Genomic DNA, 16,357 nt, shown 5'->3' with positions numbered 1-16,357 from the left:
AGCTGAATGGCATGTCCAGATTGCACGAGGGAGCTGGATAGCGGGTCACTTGCAGTCATGGCGTCTATTGACTCTACTGCGCCCTAAAGTAAGCCGAGCCCTCCGTGGGCCCAAACGAGAGACGTGTGCCCTGCCCCAGGGAACCTGCGTTCACCTTTCCCACCTACCTGCAACCTTGTACGAGCCTGTTCCGTTAACTTGGGTGTTCCCAAAAGCCGGTCCAGGGCAGGGGCGCCCGAATTGCCCTGGCGGCTTTCCGCAGCCATTGCAACGCATCTTCCACTGTAGCTAGGACAAGAAAGGCGCAGCCTGGCGCACCGGTGGGCCCGTGCCCAGAAGAGCCAGGCACCGATGGACAGAGAGCACCTGCCTTTTCCCACTGAATTCTCGGCGCTGGAACTCTCGCGCCTCAGCAAGGAACAGCGTCCGTGGGAGCCCGCAGACACCGACCAGAGCCAGGCAGCCTCCGCGCTTGCTGCTTCCCACCCCTCTGCAAAGGGAACCCCGCCCCCGCCCAGGAGCAGCGCTCGGGAGACGGGGCGTATGGCCAAAAGCAGGCTAGCCACAGGGGCTGAAGTGCCTGCTTGGTGTCTGTCGGATTCTCCCGCCTTCGCAGGGCTTAGCCCAGCCAGGCAAGGGGTGGCGCTGGCCGCACCACTCTCCTCTTACCTGTGATACTGTGATGCTGCATTTCTTTGCCAGCTCCTCTTTGGCTTCTTCACTGGGGTAGGGATTACTGAGGTGGGAGTAAAAATACTCGTTCAAGATTTCTGTGGCTTGTTTGCTGAAGTTACGCCTTTTCCGCCTGCAAGGAGAGAAACCCATTGCTGGCACCGAGGGGGACAAGTGCACAGGAGGCTCTGAGGAGAAAACCTCTGTTACTTCCGAAACACATGCCAGGCTGCATGCAGCACACACGCTGCATCTGCCAGCACCTTACACCACACACGCTGGCCCTGGCCTTCCCCAGCCCGCCGGGGCAGGTTGGCCACTGACTCCCACGGCAACATGCTCCGAGCCGCTCACGCTGAGGCGGTTGCAGCCCTGCCAGGGATGGCGGTTCTCAGACGGTAACTCGGTCACTCGCATCACCCAGCACGGCTCTGACTGCAGCACTTCGGCCTCAGCTGGGCCTGCCCAGTTTGGGGCACCCCCCACTGCAGCGGTAGGTGCTGTGGCAACAAGTGACAGGAGGAAAAGCGAGACAGCTGGGCAGTGCTGAGCCTGCGGGACAGGGACGGGCTCACAGGCAGGAGCCAACCTGCTTCTCAGACCTGAAACTGGATGTGATCGGCTGGGAGTGGCCGGCTCCTGGCAGCAAACCCCTCACCAAGGACTGCAGGAAGGTGAGGGCCCTTCCCCGGGCGTGCGCGGGGAGCTTGGGGCGAAGGGGTTGGGAGGTGCATGGCCGTGTGATGGGACAGTCGGTGCAGCCCACGAAGGCGTGGCCCTGGGGTGCCACCTCGCAGAAGAGGAGCTGTCTGCCTGGCACCAGCGGCCGTAGTGTGCAGCAACGCCTGCCGGACTCCAGCACGGCTCCTCTCCCTCCCGAAGGGCCCGGGCCCAGAAGGCAGAGAGATCTGTCCTTCCATGTGCCGCCCCAGCACCTCGCCAGCCTGTCCGGCGACCCAGGGGTCGTGGGCGAGGCGAGCGGAGAGCAGGACATCGGCCTGGCCTTCACCCCCCAGCAAAGAGGCCCCATGCTCCCTTCCCAGTGATACCCGGGGGCTGGGGATCCAAACCCCATTTGCACAGCTGCAGAGGGCTTCCCCCTCCGCCCCGCACAGGGATTTCCCCCCGGGCCCTCGGATCCTTGTCTCCAGCGTTCCATTCCCCGCAGGGCTGGCTGCCATTGGAAGGCTGGAGCCTGAGCCCTCAGGCCAGCGTGCAGCGGAGCGGCGCCCCCCCGGCGCTCAGCCCCGTCTGCATGGCTCTGTTACGTGCCAGCCCGCCCCGGCGCAGGCAGGGGCTCCCCAGAGCTCTCCCTCTCAGCACCGTACTTCCGCTCCGTGTGCCTCGTTTGCCTTGCAACGCGATCCCTCCGCAAGGGCCCCTTTCGCTGCAGACATTTCCGCCACGGCTGGTCATTAGCCTAATTGGCCGCACCTGCCAGTAACCACCTCGGGATGGAACCCATTTCCTTCCTGTTTCCTTCCTGACAGCGTCCAGGTGCAAGGTGCAGCGCGCGGGCCTGGCTGGGACGGGGCTCAGTGCGCAGGGCCCTGCGGGTTTCGCTCAGTTCTCTCCTATCTATCACTCAGCCTCGGGAGCCACCCTAATTGCCCCGGTTCCTGTAATCGGCATGAGCGCAGCTCCAGGCAGGAATGACACCTGTGGTCACTAATGCTGCCTGCTCTGCGGTTCAACAGCAGCCTAATGGTCTCCATCACGCGCCCGGCACGGCAGCCAGGCCGTTTCTGCTGCTGCACCATCGTGGGGAGAAAGCCGGCATTCGCGATCCGCAGGCCTCGCATCCCTCAGCTCCTCGGCCCACCCCCCACCGACCTCCTGCAACTGGTACAGTGTGAGGGACCTGGGGGGGGTCTCCACGGAGAGACAGACGGAGGCCCTGTTCCTGCCCTGGGGCAGCCATGGATTTCCTCACCGTGGCCGAGCAAGCAAAGAGATCCCGGGCCTGGGAGAGACCCAGAGAGCAGCAGAGGCCCCCGGGGAGCAGCGCCCGGCTGGTTCTGACTAGCATGGCTGGTGCAAGCTCAGAACCGGCGTCCGGCATCCTTCTGCGTGGAGAAGACCAACGGACACCCCCAGAGGAGCAAAGCCAGTGGGATCTGGCCCCTTGTAAATAACCCCAACCCAGCACACCGGGCCCCCACGGATACCGACCCGGACACAGGCTCTGCCTGTGCGCACAGTCGTGAGATGAACCCTCAGCTACCACGGGAGTGTTCATGCTTCTAACCCCCCACCCTGCGCCATGGCTGCCTTCCCCTGGAGCAGGTCAAAGCCCTGCCGCGGTGCCCGTCACAGCCCTTCCCTGCGCCCGCGACAGCGCCGCACATCGCTCCGGGCCCTCTACGAGCATGCGGAAGACGCAGGGTGTCCGTGCAAGCCTCCTGCGGTGACACGGCCCTTCGCAGAGCAGCCCCTGTGCTTCGCGGCAGAGGCCTGGCCCCGGGGGAGCCAGGACGCGGAGCACCGCTCCCAGGAGGCGGGGTCCCCTTGTCAGCCGGCTGGGCAGCTGCATCAGCCAGACGAGCCGCGCACCTACCTGGCATCAAGGAACCTCGATCTCAGGATCATGACGGCTTCACAAGTGCTCTGCTTGAGCTGCATCTGGATGGAGCTGAATTTCCGATGGATGATGCCCACCATCCGTTCGATCTCCTTGGGAGAAATGGGGCGCGTCCGGCTCTGTTCTCGGAGAAGGTTCATCACGTGGGTGGTGAATTCGTTACACGCCTGCGGAGGACAGAGCAGCTCAGAGACGGTGCCAGGCCGCCATGCAGGGACCCTGCCACGCACCCCCCTACTGCCGGGAGCCCCCCAGCTTCCCAGGGGCCAGGCCGTGGCGGGGAGTCCGCAGCGCTAGCCGCGTCCGCCTCACAATGGGGGCAATGCAAGCAGGGAAAGACCCCTGGCAGCCACAGAGCCCAAGAGACCGGGCCATCGCCCCGCCACCTCTCGCCACCCGTCCATTAGCCTCTCCGCAGTGTTCTCGGGCTCCTCCCAGAGACCTTCCCCGGCAGGGCCCGCCCTTCCCGTGCTGGGAGCTGGGCCCGGGTCGGATCAGCGGCGATGCAAACGACAGACCCAGACACGTATTTGTGAGTGACACTGATTCTTCCTGTTTCCTGTGCCCGGCGGGGAGCAAGCTCTGAACATCGTCCGGCCCTTCTTACAGGCAGAGCATTTTCTAAGGGGGACGACGGGCACCGAGGTAGGCAGGAGGGCCGGCGTCACACAGGAGAGAGAGCAGCCGGCGCGAGCAGACCAGCAGCGGGGACACCTCATGGGAGTCAGGAGCCCCCCAACACCGGGACTTCCCTCTAGGAACCCACTTCCCCCCTCACACAGCAAATCCGTCTGGGGCACGTGACGGTACTTAAGCCTCTTGGGTTTTGCCTCCAGCAAAGCCCCGAAGAGAGACCCCCTCCCCGTCAGCCTCCCCTCTGCGGGGCTCTCTGGCCCCGGCCTGGCGCGCTGAGGGGCGGGGCTGGGAGCATTGGACCAGCAGTCCCTTCGGCCTCCCCTGCTGCGGTCGGAGGAGGATGGCGCCGCCTCAGCTTCCCCCCGCGGAGCGCTGCTGGGAGCCGCCCCCTACGCCGGGGCAGGTGCCGTGGGACTGGCCTTTTCCCTCGTCCCCAAACAAAACCCGGCCTGGCCGCTGCTTGGGGGAACAGCGACACGACTGGTCTGCGGCTCCGGCACAGTCCGCGTGCACCCTGGGGAGGTGACAGGGTAACGGGTCACCCGGTGAAGCAGAAAGTGTCACGCTGACCGGGGTCCTGGTTATCCGGTACCTGGCAGGGGCTGGAGCAGCTCTCCGTCCACCACGGACAGGGGCTGCTCTGCTAGGGGCTCTGGGGCGGGTGCCCCATGGACAGGGGCTGCTCCGCTGGGAGTGGGAGCTGTGGGGCGGGAGCCCCGCAGGCAGGGGGCTGCTCCGCTGGGGGCGGGAGCTGTGGGGCGGGAGCCCCGCGGGCGGGGGGCTGCTCCGGCTGGGTTGGAATGGTCCCCAGCCCAGACCTCGTGTTAGCTGGTTACTGGTTAAACGTAACTGACTCACGAGGGTTGGACAACCCCAGCACTACCCTGCCCTTGTCCTCCCATGGACCGTAGAGACATAAGAGCCAGCGCCACGCCAGCTGGGGCGCCCGCTGTAAGGACCGCCGGGCACAAGGGGCTCCCTGCTCCTGTGAAAGACCCTCCCGCCCCAGGGCCTGGCTCCGAGGTTTCAGCGCCTCGATCGGCCGAGCCAGGCGCGGGCAGGAAAGCACAGCTGCGCTGCCATCTCAGCTCACTCCGGTACCCAACCCACGGCATCCTGCGCGGGGCTCTGGGCACTGCCTGAGTCATGCAACCCCCTTGTTCCAGCACCATCGCTGTGGCGCCAGCTTTGCCGTTAGTCCGAAGCCAGGCGGGAGAGTCGCCTGATGATTTGTTTGGGGCCTGTAGATTCCCAGCGACTCGTCGCCATGTCAGGGGCCCGGGCGAGGGGAAGGGTTAAAAGGGAAAAGTTTATGCATCTAAAAACTCATAATTTCCTATAACATTTGCTGAATGTCTCCCAACTTATTAAGTGAAGCCATCTATGAATGCAAATGCTGATTAGCAATTTGGCAATAGCCCAACATTTGCAGAATTCACAGAGCTTTTCTTTAAACCAGTAGTTCATACATGATTAATTAGAACATCTCATTTATGTAGTGTGCACTTTAGCTCATTACTCTAAGTAAAATTCGTTAAGTATTTACATTTAGATAATTAAAATCTGGGTACACCCTTAAGAAAGATGCATACACTTCAGGCAAAGTGATTTTTTTTCTTTACACTACGGAAAGTAAATTACAGGCTAATTTACATCCTTGCTGCGCGCTTTGGAGACAGCCCTCCGACAAGGCGCAGCGCCTGGCCTCGAAGGGGCGCAAGGCTCTCGGTGCGCAGACCAGGCCCGGCTCCTGGGCCTGGCTGCGTCTCCCTGAAGACGGCCGGGCGGTGCTGAGTCGGGGGTCATGATTCCCGCTCTGTCCACAGGCGGCGCTCAACGTAAGGATGTTAAAATACGGTTAATTGACTAGTCGATGGAATTTCCATTGACTAGTCGACAAGCACTTCTGCATTCCTCCTGTGAAATGTACAAGAGCTCCGGCTGAGGCTCTTGTACATTTCAAAGGAAGAATGCAGAATACCGTGTACAGCCCGGGGCCAGCGCGAAGTCCTGCTGACTCCGGGCTGCACGTGGGATGCCTGTTTTGAAATGTACAGGAGTCCCCAGCAGGGGCTCTTGTGCATTTCAAAGCCATGGAGCCCAGTGTCAGCGGGGGATGCTGCTAGGAGCCCAGGGTCAGCTGAGGACTCCCAATCCATCCCGGATTCTGGGGAAATGTCATGGGGAGCATAGGATCAGCTGGCGAGTCCCCAGCTGACCCCTGGGCTCCACAGCTGCCCCTTTGAAAGGCGCAGAAGTGGCGTTTAAAGGGGCAGCTGACGCATAGCTGATCCGCGGACAGCGCTGCTACTTTGATGTACCCCTTTTCCCCTCTTTTCTGCCTCCATCTCATAGAGGCAGCAAGGGGGGGAGGAATATCGACCAGTCGACTAGTTCAAAGACTATCAGTTAAGCAAATGCTTATCAGATAGTTGACCAGTCGACTAGTCTTTTACATCCCTAGCTCCTACATCCTAGCCTGGCTGCATCTCCCTGAGGACAGCATGGCTGGCAGCGCCGGCGCTGCGTCGGGGTCACAATTCCCGCTCCGTCCACAGGCGGCGCGCCGCGGGCCTGGCCGAGCGAGGGAGGTGGCAGAATTAGCCAGGCCAGCGAGGCTTTCTGGGCTTGGGGGTCTCCAGTCGCGAGAGGCTGCGCTTGGGTTTTCCTTTCCACATTTTCCTTCCCTTGGATTTAGTTTGATGGCTTGAAACCACCCAAGGACAGGACCCCCGGGGGTTTGCCCACCCTTCCTCCAGCCGAGAGAGACCAGGCGTGGACCTCGGCTGAGATGCAACGGCTCCGCCCCCTGCCAGGGAGGGGGAGACTGGGACCCGCCCCCAGCCACTGCTGGTTGTTCCTCTTGTGCTGCTTTCCCTGAAAAATACTTGATGCTAAGGAAATAGCCTGGGCCCAACATTCACCACCGAGCAGCCTCGTGTCCATGGGATCGGCGGCCTTTCTCCAAAACACTGTCTGTGCGGAAATGCCGGCAGTGAAAGTATCTTCCGGCATTTCTTCCCCCGTGAAGCTATTTCCAAAAGGGTGTTAAACTCCCCTCCAAAAGGCTCGGATAATTCACTCTCTTCCCCAGATCCGGAGAGCCCAGGAGCCGTGAGAGCCAGGTGTTCCACGCGGGAAGGCTGAACTCACACACACTTCCCATTTGAAAGCTGCAGAGAACGTCCTGATTTCTGGAGACGGGCCCCTTCTCGCAGTGGGGAGTGACGTGCTGCGTTGGAGTGAGGGGAACGGCCTGATTCTAATTTCACGCCCACCGCTGTGCGCCACTGAACCTCCGTGGATCTACTCCTGAGTGCCCAGGGAGGAAATCAGGCCCCACGAATGTGTCACGTGGCCTCGATCTATCCTCAGTTGCAACATCCAAGCTGCCTGAGTCTTTTCTTGCTTCTGTTTTTCAAGCCTCTTTGGTGCCCCGAGCAGGTTGTCAGGGCCGGCCTCCTTACCCAGCTCCGACCCTCAGCAGGGCCACGCGAGGATGCCCCAGCCTGCGTCACGGCTTCAGCGAGAGTTGTGGGGCGCGGGCCAGGACAAGAGGGAGAGGGGCTCAGCCCCACCCCTGGAAGCCATTCCCCAAACGCTATTCTGCACCACGCCACCCTGCACCTGCGCCCGTTCGCCGCCCGCTCGGTGGCGCCTGCCGGGCGTCCAGGCATCACCCGATTTGGGGTGAATTCCGGAGACATCTGGGAAGGTGGGAAGCAGGTTCCCAGCTGCTCGGGGAGGCCTGGGACCCTTCAGTACTTTTGCCTCCAGCAAAAATGTGTTTCAGTGTAATTATAGACGATAGCTTCCAATATGTCATCTCTGTTCCAGCGGCTGCAAGTGATGGAGAGAACTGCCAGCATCCAACAATGTCTCCTGCCACGAGGCAAGGGGTGCTGCTCGTGGCATGATACCCCCCGTTTAAGTGCATTCCCCTAACTGGCAACAAAGGTCGGAGTCAACTGCGTCTGGGAGCGTCTGTGCAACGGGCCTGGGGGCAAAGACGAGGTGAACGGAGCCCTTTGTGGGGCAGCCTGCTTCGCCACGGAGCCTGGAGCCGAGTGCCGGGAGGATCCCGCTGCAGGCCAGGAACCGCCTTTCGGAAGCAGGCAGCCGATGAGGGGAGGAGAGCAGAGGCATGACCCACGTGGGGGGGGCGCCTCCCGTCTCAAGGCAAACAGGTAGCAGAGAGGCTGCTGCAAGCTTGGGAAACGGTCGCATTTGCAGAGCGCAGACGTGGCTGGCATCAGGCTCAGCGGGGAGAAGTTCCTTTCGGATCAGCTCCGCCTCCTCCCTTTCCTAGCAGCACATGGGCCTGGCTCGGGCCAGATGGCTATGGCATTTCGGCGGAAACCTTTGTAAACGGAGCCGGTCACATTTCCCCACCTCTCACAGCCAAAGAACACCTCCCGGGACAGGATGAGCGCAGCCCTGGAACTCATCCTTGCCCCAAATCCTGCCCCAGCCTCTCGGCCTGGGATTTACACAGGGCTTTAATTCACTGCGGGGTGGCTTAGCTAGCTCAACGGAGCAGAGGGATGTCTGTATCATGGCGTCGCTGCCCAGCAGAGCTTGGGGCCTTGCACGGGCTGTGGCTTTATGGAGAAGGAGGTTGGAGCAAAGTCACTCCTGACGGCCTGGCCCCGCCACTGTAATGAGACAGTGAGGGATTTTGCTGGCCACAGACAGGGCGAAATGGCCACCCCGTGAACAGGCCTGGCCCAGTGCCCCAGCACCAAAGGCTCTGTCCAAAAGTCCAGCAGAACGCAGCCGGGCCTGCACCCGAACGCCTCCTCCGCACGCCGCTGCCCTCCCCATCTCCGGCATCCTGTCTGCACCCTGTCACCCCAACGGGACCGCCAGGGGCCTTGAAGGGGTCAAGCCAAGAGGCTGCCAGTCAGCGGCTGTGTGTGTGTAAGAGCCGGGGCCTGGTGGAGGGGCCCCGGGCGATCGCTGGCCCGGCGGACAGACTGCTCGGGGGAAGGGAGGCAGGAAGCCATTAGAGACAACGCAAGGGAGCCTGGAGCATCTCAGATCCATTTCCCAGGAGCACCCACACTTCTGCCGGCTTCTGAGCCTTTTGAAGGGTGCTCCTGAGGGAGCTGAGCCGCCGACCGGACCTCTGCCCGGAGACAAACCGACCCTCCCCAAGCAGCGCCGGCAGCGGATTGGGGGTCAGAGGGTGCAGAAAACAACACGCCAGGTCCACGCTTAGCGGGAGACACCAACTGCCCCAGCGCAGCAGCTGGCAAAGGACCCAGAACAGGTCAGGCTCCGGGCCAGGGCTGTGCTGCCTGGTCAGGCCATGCGCTCACAAAAAGCAGGGCCGGCCGGGCTGTCTGCCCGTTGCCCCACCAGTGTCCACCAGGGCGGATCACGGCACGTCAGCAGGTGGCCCTGGCAGCCGAAACCTTCCCGGGAGCCTCCACGCACCAATTCCATTCCATGTTCTTGGTTAATGACTTCCAGCGAGCAGGAACTTCACTAGCCCGAGAGCCTGGAGACCAAGGGACCCGCCCCAGCAGCGCCGGCAGTGGGTGCAAAGGCAGGGTATGAGCACCCCGAAGCCAGGCCCCCGGCAGGCCCCCCACCCATGACTAAGCCCCCGCCGAGCAGCCAAGCACCCAGCCTGAGCTGTGACTTGCCCTGCTGCCCGACGGCCTCGGCTGTGGTTTCATGTTGCTCAGATGGACGCTTCCCAGTAATACACTGGGGCGAGCACAGAACGTCCCCGTCTTCGGCGCAGAAAACCCCCAGCCAATTAGCTGAGCTCACTAGGTTGAGGGCTGATAAGCGTACCAGGCCCCTCTGGGAGGGAGAAGTGACGCCGCCTCCTGAGGCTGGACAGAGCAAGGGGGGGTCTCTCACTCATGTCTTCTCCTGCCCCGCCGCCCTGGCGGCTCCTTGCAGGCACAGCTGTCGAGTGGAGAAATCCAGAGGATCGCGCGCCGGGAGGCTCCGCAGGCTGTGGTCAGTGCGTGTTCCCTGCCACGCTGCTCTGCCCGGGAGCAGTCTGCAGCTTCTAAAGGTGCCCATGAAACCCACGAGCGCAGCACGTCCCCCACTGCTGAGAGGAACCCCCAGTCCTGAGCATCTGCAGGGGGTTCGTGACATCCTGGAAAAGTACCGAGAGCAAATGTCCAGCCTCACAGGCTTCCCCACCAACTTAACTAGCATATTCCTTCTCGTTACGGATGCTACGTTCTCATCGGAAATGCAGCCCGCGTACGTCACCGCGCAGCATCTCCCTTGCCAGGGTGGAAGCTGGATTCACGCCAGGCAGGATTCAGGAAGGCAGAAGAGAATCGCCAGCACACTCCAGCGAACGCCCTAAATCCCGCGAAGAAGCCACGGGATGGCCATTCAGGACGAGTCACCCCTCCAGCGCCTGCCCGCCCACCCCAGAGGCAGAGCCGCACCTGCTACCTCCCCGGCCGGGCCCGCGAGAGCGGAGAACGTGGCAAAGGCTGCGGCGCCTGGCAGCATGTCACGGAAGCACTGATGTCACCAGGGCTCGTCACAGGCTTGCCATGGGGCTCTCGCCACTATGCAACCCTCCCCTTTCAAAGAGCCCTGTGACCAGGTCAGCTCACTCGGGGTTCTGGCTGAGGGGCTAAAATCGCTGGGCAGCCCTTTGGGCTCAGGGTGGAGCCTGAGATCTGGAGCCTCCTCCCGGGGCCAGCTGCGGGTTGTTATCCCTGCGTGGACACACCCCCAGAGCCGGCCGGGCAGTGTCCGGGGTCGGGCCGGTTTCAGTGGCAGGCAGCCGGCTCGCCCGGCCGAGCAGTGTCCGGGGTCAGGCCGGTTTTAGTGGCAGGCAGCCGGCTCGCCCGGCCGGGCAGTGTCCGGGGTCAGGCCGGTTTCAGTGGCAGGCAGCCGGCTCGCCCGGCCGGGCAGTGTCCGGGGTCGGGCCAGTTTCAGTGGCAGGCAGCCGGCTCGCCCGGCCGGGCAGTGTCCGGGGTCAGGCCGGTTTCAGTGGCAGGCAGCCGGCTCGCCCGGCCGGGCAGTGTCCGGGGTCGGGCCAGTTTCAGTGGCAGGCAGCCGGCTCGCCCGGCTGGGCAGTGTCCGGGGTCGGGCCAGTTTCAGTGGCAGGCAGCCGGCTCGCCCGGCCGGGCAGTGTCCGGGGTCAAGCCAGTTTCAGTGGCAGGCAGCCGGCTCGCCCGGCCGGGCAGTGTCCGGGGTCAGGCCGGTTTCAGTGGCAGGCAGCCGGCTCGCCCGGCCGGGCAGTGTCCGGGGTCGGGCCGGTTTCAGTGGCAGGCAGCCGGCTCGCCCGGCCGGGCAGTGTCCGGGGTCGGGCCGGTTTCAGTGGCAGGCAGCCGGCTCGCCCGGCCGGGCAGTGTCCGGGGTCGGGCCGGTTTCAGTGGCAGGCAGCCGGCTCGCCCGGCCGGGCAGTGTCCGGGGTCGGGCTGGTTTCAGTGGCAGGCAGCCGGCTCGCCCGGCCGGGCAGTGTCCGGGGTCGGGCCGGTTTCAGTGGCAGGCAGCTGGCTGCTCCCAAGCCACGGGGGGAAGAATAGCTAAGAACCAGGCAAGCCAGCAGCCTGCCCCTTGCAGGGATCTCCTCCCCCCACATCAGCCCTTTCACCGCCCACCCAGCTCTTGAAGCACAAGGAAGAGGGAGGGGAGAGGCAATCGTTCAGCTCCGGAGAGAAACGGGCCCCGTTAGCAGCGGTGCAGAGGCAAGGGGCAGCCGGCGCACAGAGGGAGGGCTGGGAGCGCCATGTCTGACCTGTTCATACTTCTCCAGCTCTGTGTGATAGATTTGTCTGATCTGGGTCAATTTGGCTCTGTAGTCTGAGTGTTCGATAGAATTATCTGAGGACCCTCCAGAGGCGGCGGCGGCTGCGGCGGCTGCTGCCGATCCCCCACCTTTCTCAGGGCCTGAAACCCCTTCGGCCAGAAGCATATTGTCCAATCTCATTAGCTGGGGGTCGGGGGGGTCTTCTTCCTGGGCTCCTCGGATGCTCAGACCTTTGGGTAAAGAGAGAGACAGAGAGAGAAACCACAGTGAGTATTTGCCGTGTGCTGGCAGGCTCTGGCCTACAGCCAGCCCCACTCCTGGGAGCAGGCTGGAGCCGTCCTTGTAACACTTTCTAGGAGCATTCGCTGCTGGGAGAGACACTGACACCCCCACCCCACTCCCGGCACTGAGGGCAGATAATGACTCTGTCCCCCACCGCCCTGGCCTAGGAGGTCCAAGCTTCCCCCGCCTTCTGGGAAAGGCCTGGAGAACTGACACAGCCCACAGAGGAGGAGGGACGTGGTACAGGAGGTTTTTAACTCTTCGTTGAAAATGCCACAGGAATCACAACTTTTTTCTTGATCTTTCCTCCCTAAATCCGAGCTCTATTTACTCAGCAGTGCGGACAGGAAACCAGAGGGGAGGAGTAAGCGAGTACGGCGCATATGTCGGAGGTGGAGATCGGTCCCCACTACCGGATGTGAATTGTGACCTTGACGTGTCTGCGGAAGGGGCGGATTCTGCATAGAGCTCCACGGGACTTGCTCGTAAGAGTGAAAGTAACTTCACATCTCTTACGGTCCTGTCCTACTGCTCCCCGGGGCCCTGCCTGTTCTCACAATACCTCCCTGCTGGCGTTTGCCGCAGCTCAGCCAGCTCCTGCCGGAGCCGCCCCCAGGGCACCCCCACTGTCACCTCTGCGTCACAGTAAATTGGTCCTATAGATCCCACTGGAGTCAACCAAATAGACCTGGAAGGAGGTCATCCTCCAATGCTGAGCCAAGCCCCATAGCGAAGGTTTATGCAGCCCATGACATTTAACAGCAGTGGGACGCAGAGAGACGTTTGAAATTGCCGGCTCTGTTACAGCATGTTGGTGGGAGCCCTTTGAACCTAATTGCTGTTTTTAATCGAGAGTATCCAGAATGAGGCCCAGTCGGCACTCTCATCTGAGTGCTCCAGATCAAGGCTGACAATTTGTAGGTTTAATCGGGTCATGCAGGCTCTCTGCCAAGACGAGATCCACAATGCCAGCGACCGAGCTTAAAAACAATTACGCTCGTACAAAAATCACTAGAGCCACCGCTCCTTGAACCCGCAGTTCCATTAAAGCTGTAACACAACCCGCGATCTCCCAGCCCAATTAACCTCTTTAAATCTGTTTAAAACCAGGTATTCACACACTAGTTAGCCAGGATCCCAGTGGGTAGGAAGTTGGCACCTCGCATGTTTGCATTCTGGTTCCGCCGTCTGTGTCTGCGCCTGTTCTTAGTTACACACAGTGGTGCACACTCTGTGTAGAGTGCGGTGTACATGACAGTAACATCCAGACGCTGCCAAGTGTGCCACTGAATACAGGCAGGGCTGTTTTCTAAGCTGGCCTCAGCGCTGCGCACACTCATTCAGGCACAGATTTGATTCCATGATGTCTTGAACTCTACATATGCCACAGCACGACCCCTTCTTGGCCCACCTTCCAGGCCTATGGTGGCACCACCACTAAGACACACATTTTAAACCTGTCACCTTCGTTTAAAAATATAATTCCATATAATTTAATTGGGATAATAAAAATGTCTCGTTGTCATTTTAAATGATTTCTGTTGCCCGTTCGGTGGTTGAACTAGGTTTGAAAATATAACGTATTATTATCCCGGGCTCACTGACGGAGCCCGAAAGTTAGCACTGAGACCAGAGTGGGTAGAACCACCCTGAAACAGCCCCTCGGACAGCTCTGTCTCTCATCCTGGCATTTACCCATCCGTGGACAATTGGCACCCAGTGCTCCCAGCTCAGCCTCGCTCCCACTGTCGACTGTCTCTTGGGACTATGATCTGGCAGGCTTTGTTATGCGGGCAAATGTCAGGAAAAGCAAGTGCAACAGGTCAAAGAGACCAGAGGAAAGACAAGAGAGAAACTAATTTTCTTTGGGTAGTTTTTGTCTGATTCATACAGTGAAATTTTTCTCCGCTGAGGTGACGGTCCCATAGTCCTCTTTGTTTTCTTTTCCCTTTCTCCCCGCCAGCCTGGCCTTCGATATTTTTTAACAGCATTCTGGTTTTCTATTCCCATCCAGTTCACATTTTTAATTTTCCCATCTACATGCTCATTCCTATTATTTCTTTGTTCTTTGTCTCACGTCAGTTTCTTTTTCCTGTCTTTTCCCCCCCGTGGCTGTTGAGTCTTACGGCCTATCACGGTCATTATTCACCATCAGAGATTTCAACAGCGCTTTTCCTCATCTCCCCTGACAGTTACAGACACGGGGGCAAATTCTTTGCTCCTCTGGCTTCCTGGTCGTTGTATGGGCCACAGGGCCAAAATGTCTCCACCAAACAACCGTGCGTTCCTACACTGAGGCTAACACAGTTACTTAGCCGCCTGTAGCAACACGCCTAAGAGGAGACAGTGCTCCCTGGTTTGAAATGCAAAAGGAGACCAGCGGGAAGGAGGGGAAAGAGCCGATGGCTGAAAGAGAGGCCCCCACAGCACAAGAAGAAGGAATGCAACAGACACAACAATGAGAACTTCCCAGAGCCAGCCCTCACTTCCCGTTACAGCCCAGGTAATGCTGGGAGTGGCATCTTGTTTTCCTCCTAGTGGGAAGTAGCCCGTCTAATTCCAAAGCGGGTTTGCAAGCAGCCAGAGAGGGGCTGTCTGACAACACAACAAGAAATGGGAGACACAGGGAGGTATCATGCCGCAATCTAGCATTTATTTTGCTCTTGAGTGAGGTCCATCATTCATGTGAACAGCAAAGCCACCAGTTAATTAACTAACTCCTACAAGAGTTAACCTTGTGTGTGGGGATACATGTGTTACTCCTCCCTAGTTACTTGGTGAATTATACGCATCCAATCAACACATAATAAATAGGCGTTTGTTTTCCTGGGGGGGGGAAGCAGGAAAATCTTTGTATTCTGCGTAACCTCTCGGTTGAGAAACACTGGCGTTACCACCCATCCGACTAGTCCCCCTCTCGCCTAGGGAAGTTACTCTGATAAGAAAGATCCAGAATACTTCCTGGATTCGTTAGGAAGGAGAAAACTCGCCACTATGTCCACCGGACATACATTTGTTCCCACCTTCATACCTCACTCCCCGTTTGACTACAATGACAATCTATGGAGTTGCTGACATAGAAGCTCAGACTCTGGGCATTGTCTCCTTTTTTTATTCCTCACTATATCAGGCTCTGAGTTTATTACTGTTTAGTTCACTGACCTTTCAGTGCATGGTGGAATCAGGTACAGAGCCAACTAGAAAGAACACAACAATACATCACTTCCAGAACAAGCCCAGATGGACCAATGGCACAGGCAGCGTGAGGGTCTCCATGAGACCGTAATAACCGAGCCGTGCACGGACCAAAAGGCTAATACCTTCATGGGAAGATGGCAGCTAGACGTGGTGAGTTTTACAGCATTCTGCGGGTCCCCGTCATGTAAAATCATAGAACTGCAGGGCTGGAAGGTATCTCAAGAACTCAAGTCCTGCGTAGGCCATCCCCAACAGGTGTTTGTCCATCCGCATCTTAAAAAACTCCAATGAAAGGGAGTCCATAGCCTCCCTTGGCCACCTGTTCCAGCCCTTAACTGGCCCTAGAGTTAGGAAGTTATGCCAAATATCAAACCAAAATCTCCCTTGCTGAAGGTTAAACCCATTGCTCCTTGTCCTGCACCCAGCAGACACAAAGAACATCGTCTTCTCTAGAACAGCTGGTAACGTGTTATCATGTCCCCCCAGCTCTCCTCTGGACACTCCCCAGTTTGTCCCCACCATGCCTGAAGTGGACACTAAACGTCACCAGAGGCCTCGCCTGGCCCAGGTCAAATGGGACAATCACCTTCCCTGAGGAACGCTCCTGGTAATACTATGCACAGCACCATCTTCCCACACACATCTGGGTCCGTCTAAAGTTTAAAAATGTGACCGTGGAGCATTACAAGGTTCACAAAAAGCATGTTTGCTTCCGATTTTAATCTGCTTCTCACCATCCCTTTCAGTATCGCCGCGATTTCAGACAAATCACATAAACAGACACTAAAACATTGTTTAACAATGAACTTGGCTTTGTTAGAAGACCACAGTTTTAGCATATCTTTCAGCAAATCCTAATTAGCTGTCTTTCGACATGCTGTGCACCTGCCCCCACAGATAATAGACGAGAGCATCTGCATAGACTGCTGCATTCAGAGGCCAATAAATAAATTGCAGGTCAAAATTATTACAAAGCTTTCTTCGCATAAACCCGTCTTCTTCACAATACAAAGCTGCAGATATGAAAAGTACCTAAAGCCCACTCAAATGGTATGATTACAGGGGCCGTTTGAGTTTAATAATCTGACTCTAATTCAGGCATTTTCAACAGCTCATTAAGGGTTCATTAATATATGGGCAAGCTTTTGAATTATAAATAAGCAGATTAGAAACCTGCAGTGTCTGAATTGTACAGTACAATCCCGACTAACTGGGTAATATCGCCAGCACAATGAAGGCTTGAC

The 16,357-nt window shown here is 59.1% G+C and overlaps 1 protein-coding gene across 5 annotated transcripts in view; it reads right to left on the bottom strand.

Moving 5' to 3' along the window:
• Positions 1-16,357, bottom strand: part of PBX3 (PBX homeobox 3) — a 165,211-nt gene that overhangs the window by 18,487 nt on the left and 130,367 nt on the right. For 4 of the 5 annotated variants that reach the window (XM_006116915.4, XM_006116917.4, XM_006116916.4 and 1 more), the window contains exons 3-5: positions 11,622-11,863; positions 3,230-3,420; positions 670-805 (exon numbers count right to left, since the gene is read on the bottom strand). In XM_006116915.4, coding sequence (XP_006116977.2) covers positions 670-805; positions 3,230-3,420; positions 11,622-11,863 — 569 coding nt within the window. Of the gene's footprint in view, positions 1-669; positions 806-3,229; positions 3,421-11,621; positions 11,864-12,246; positions 12,314-16,357 lie in introns of those variants that run through there. The other variant, XM_075905718.1, reaches the window with a different exon arrangement.

The sequence above is a fragment of the Pelodiscus sinensis genome, chromosome 22 (genome assembly GCF_049634645.1).
Source record: "Pelodiscus sinensis isolate JC-2024 chromosome 22, ASM4963464v1, whole genome shotgun sequence".
NCBI lineage: Eukaryota > Metazoa > Chordata > Testudines > Trionychidae > Pelodiscus > Pelodiscus sinensis.
The sequence above is the reverse complement of the archived record's forward strand: the minus strand, read 5'-3'. Positions and strand labels throughout refer to the sequence as shown.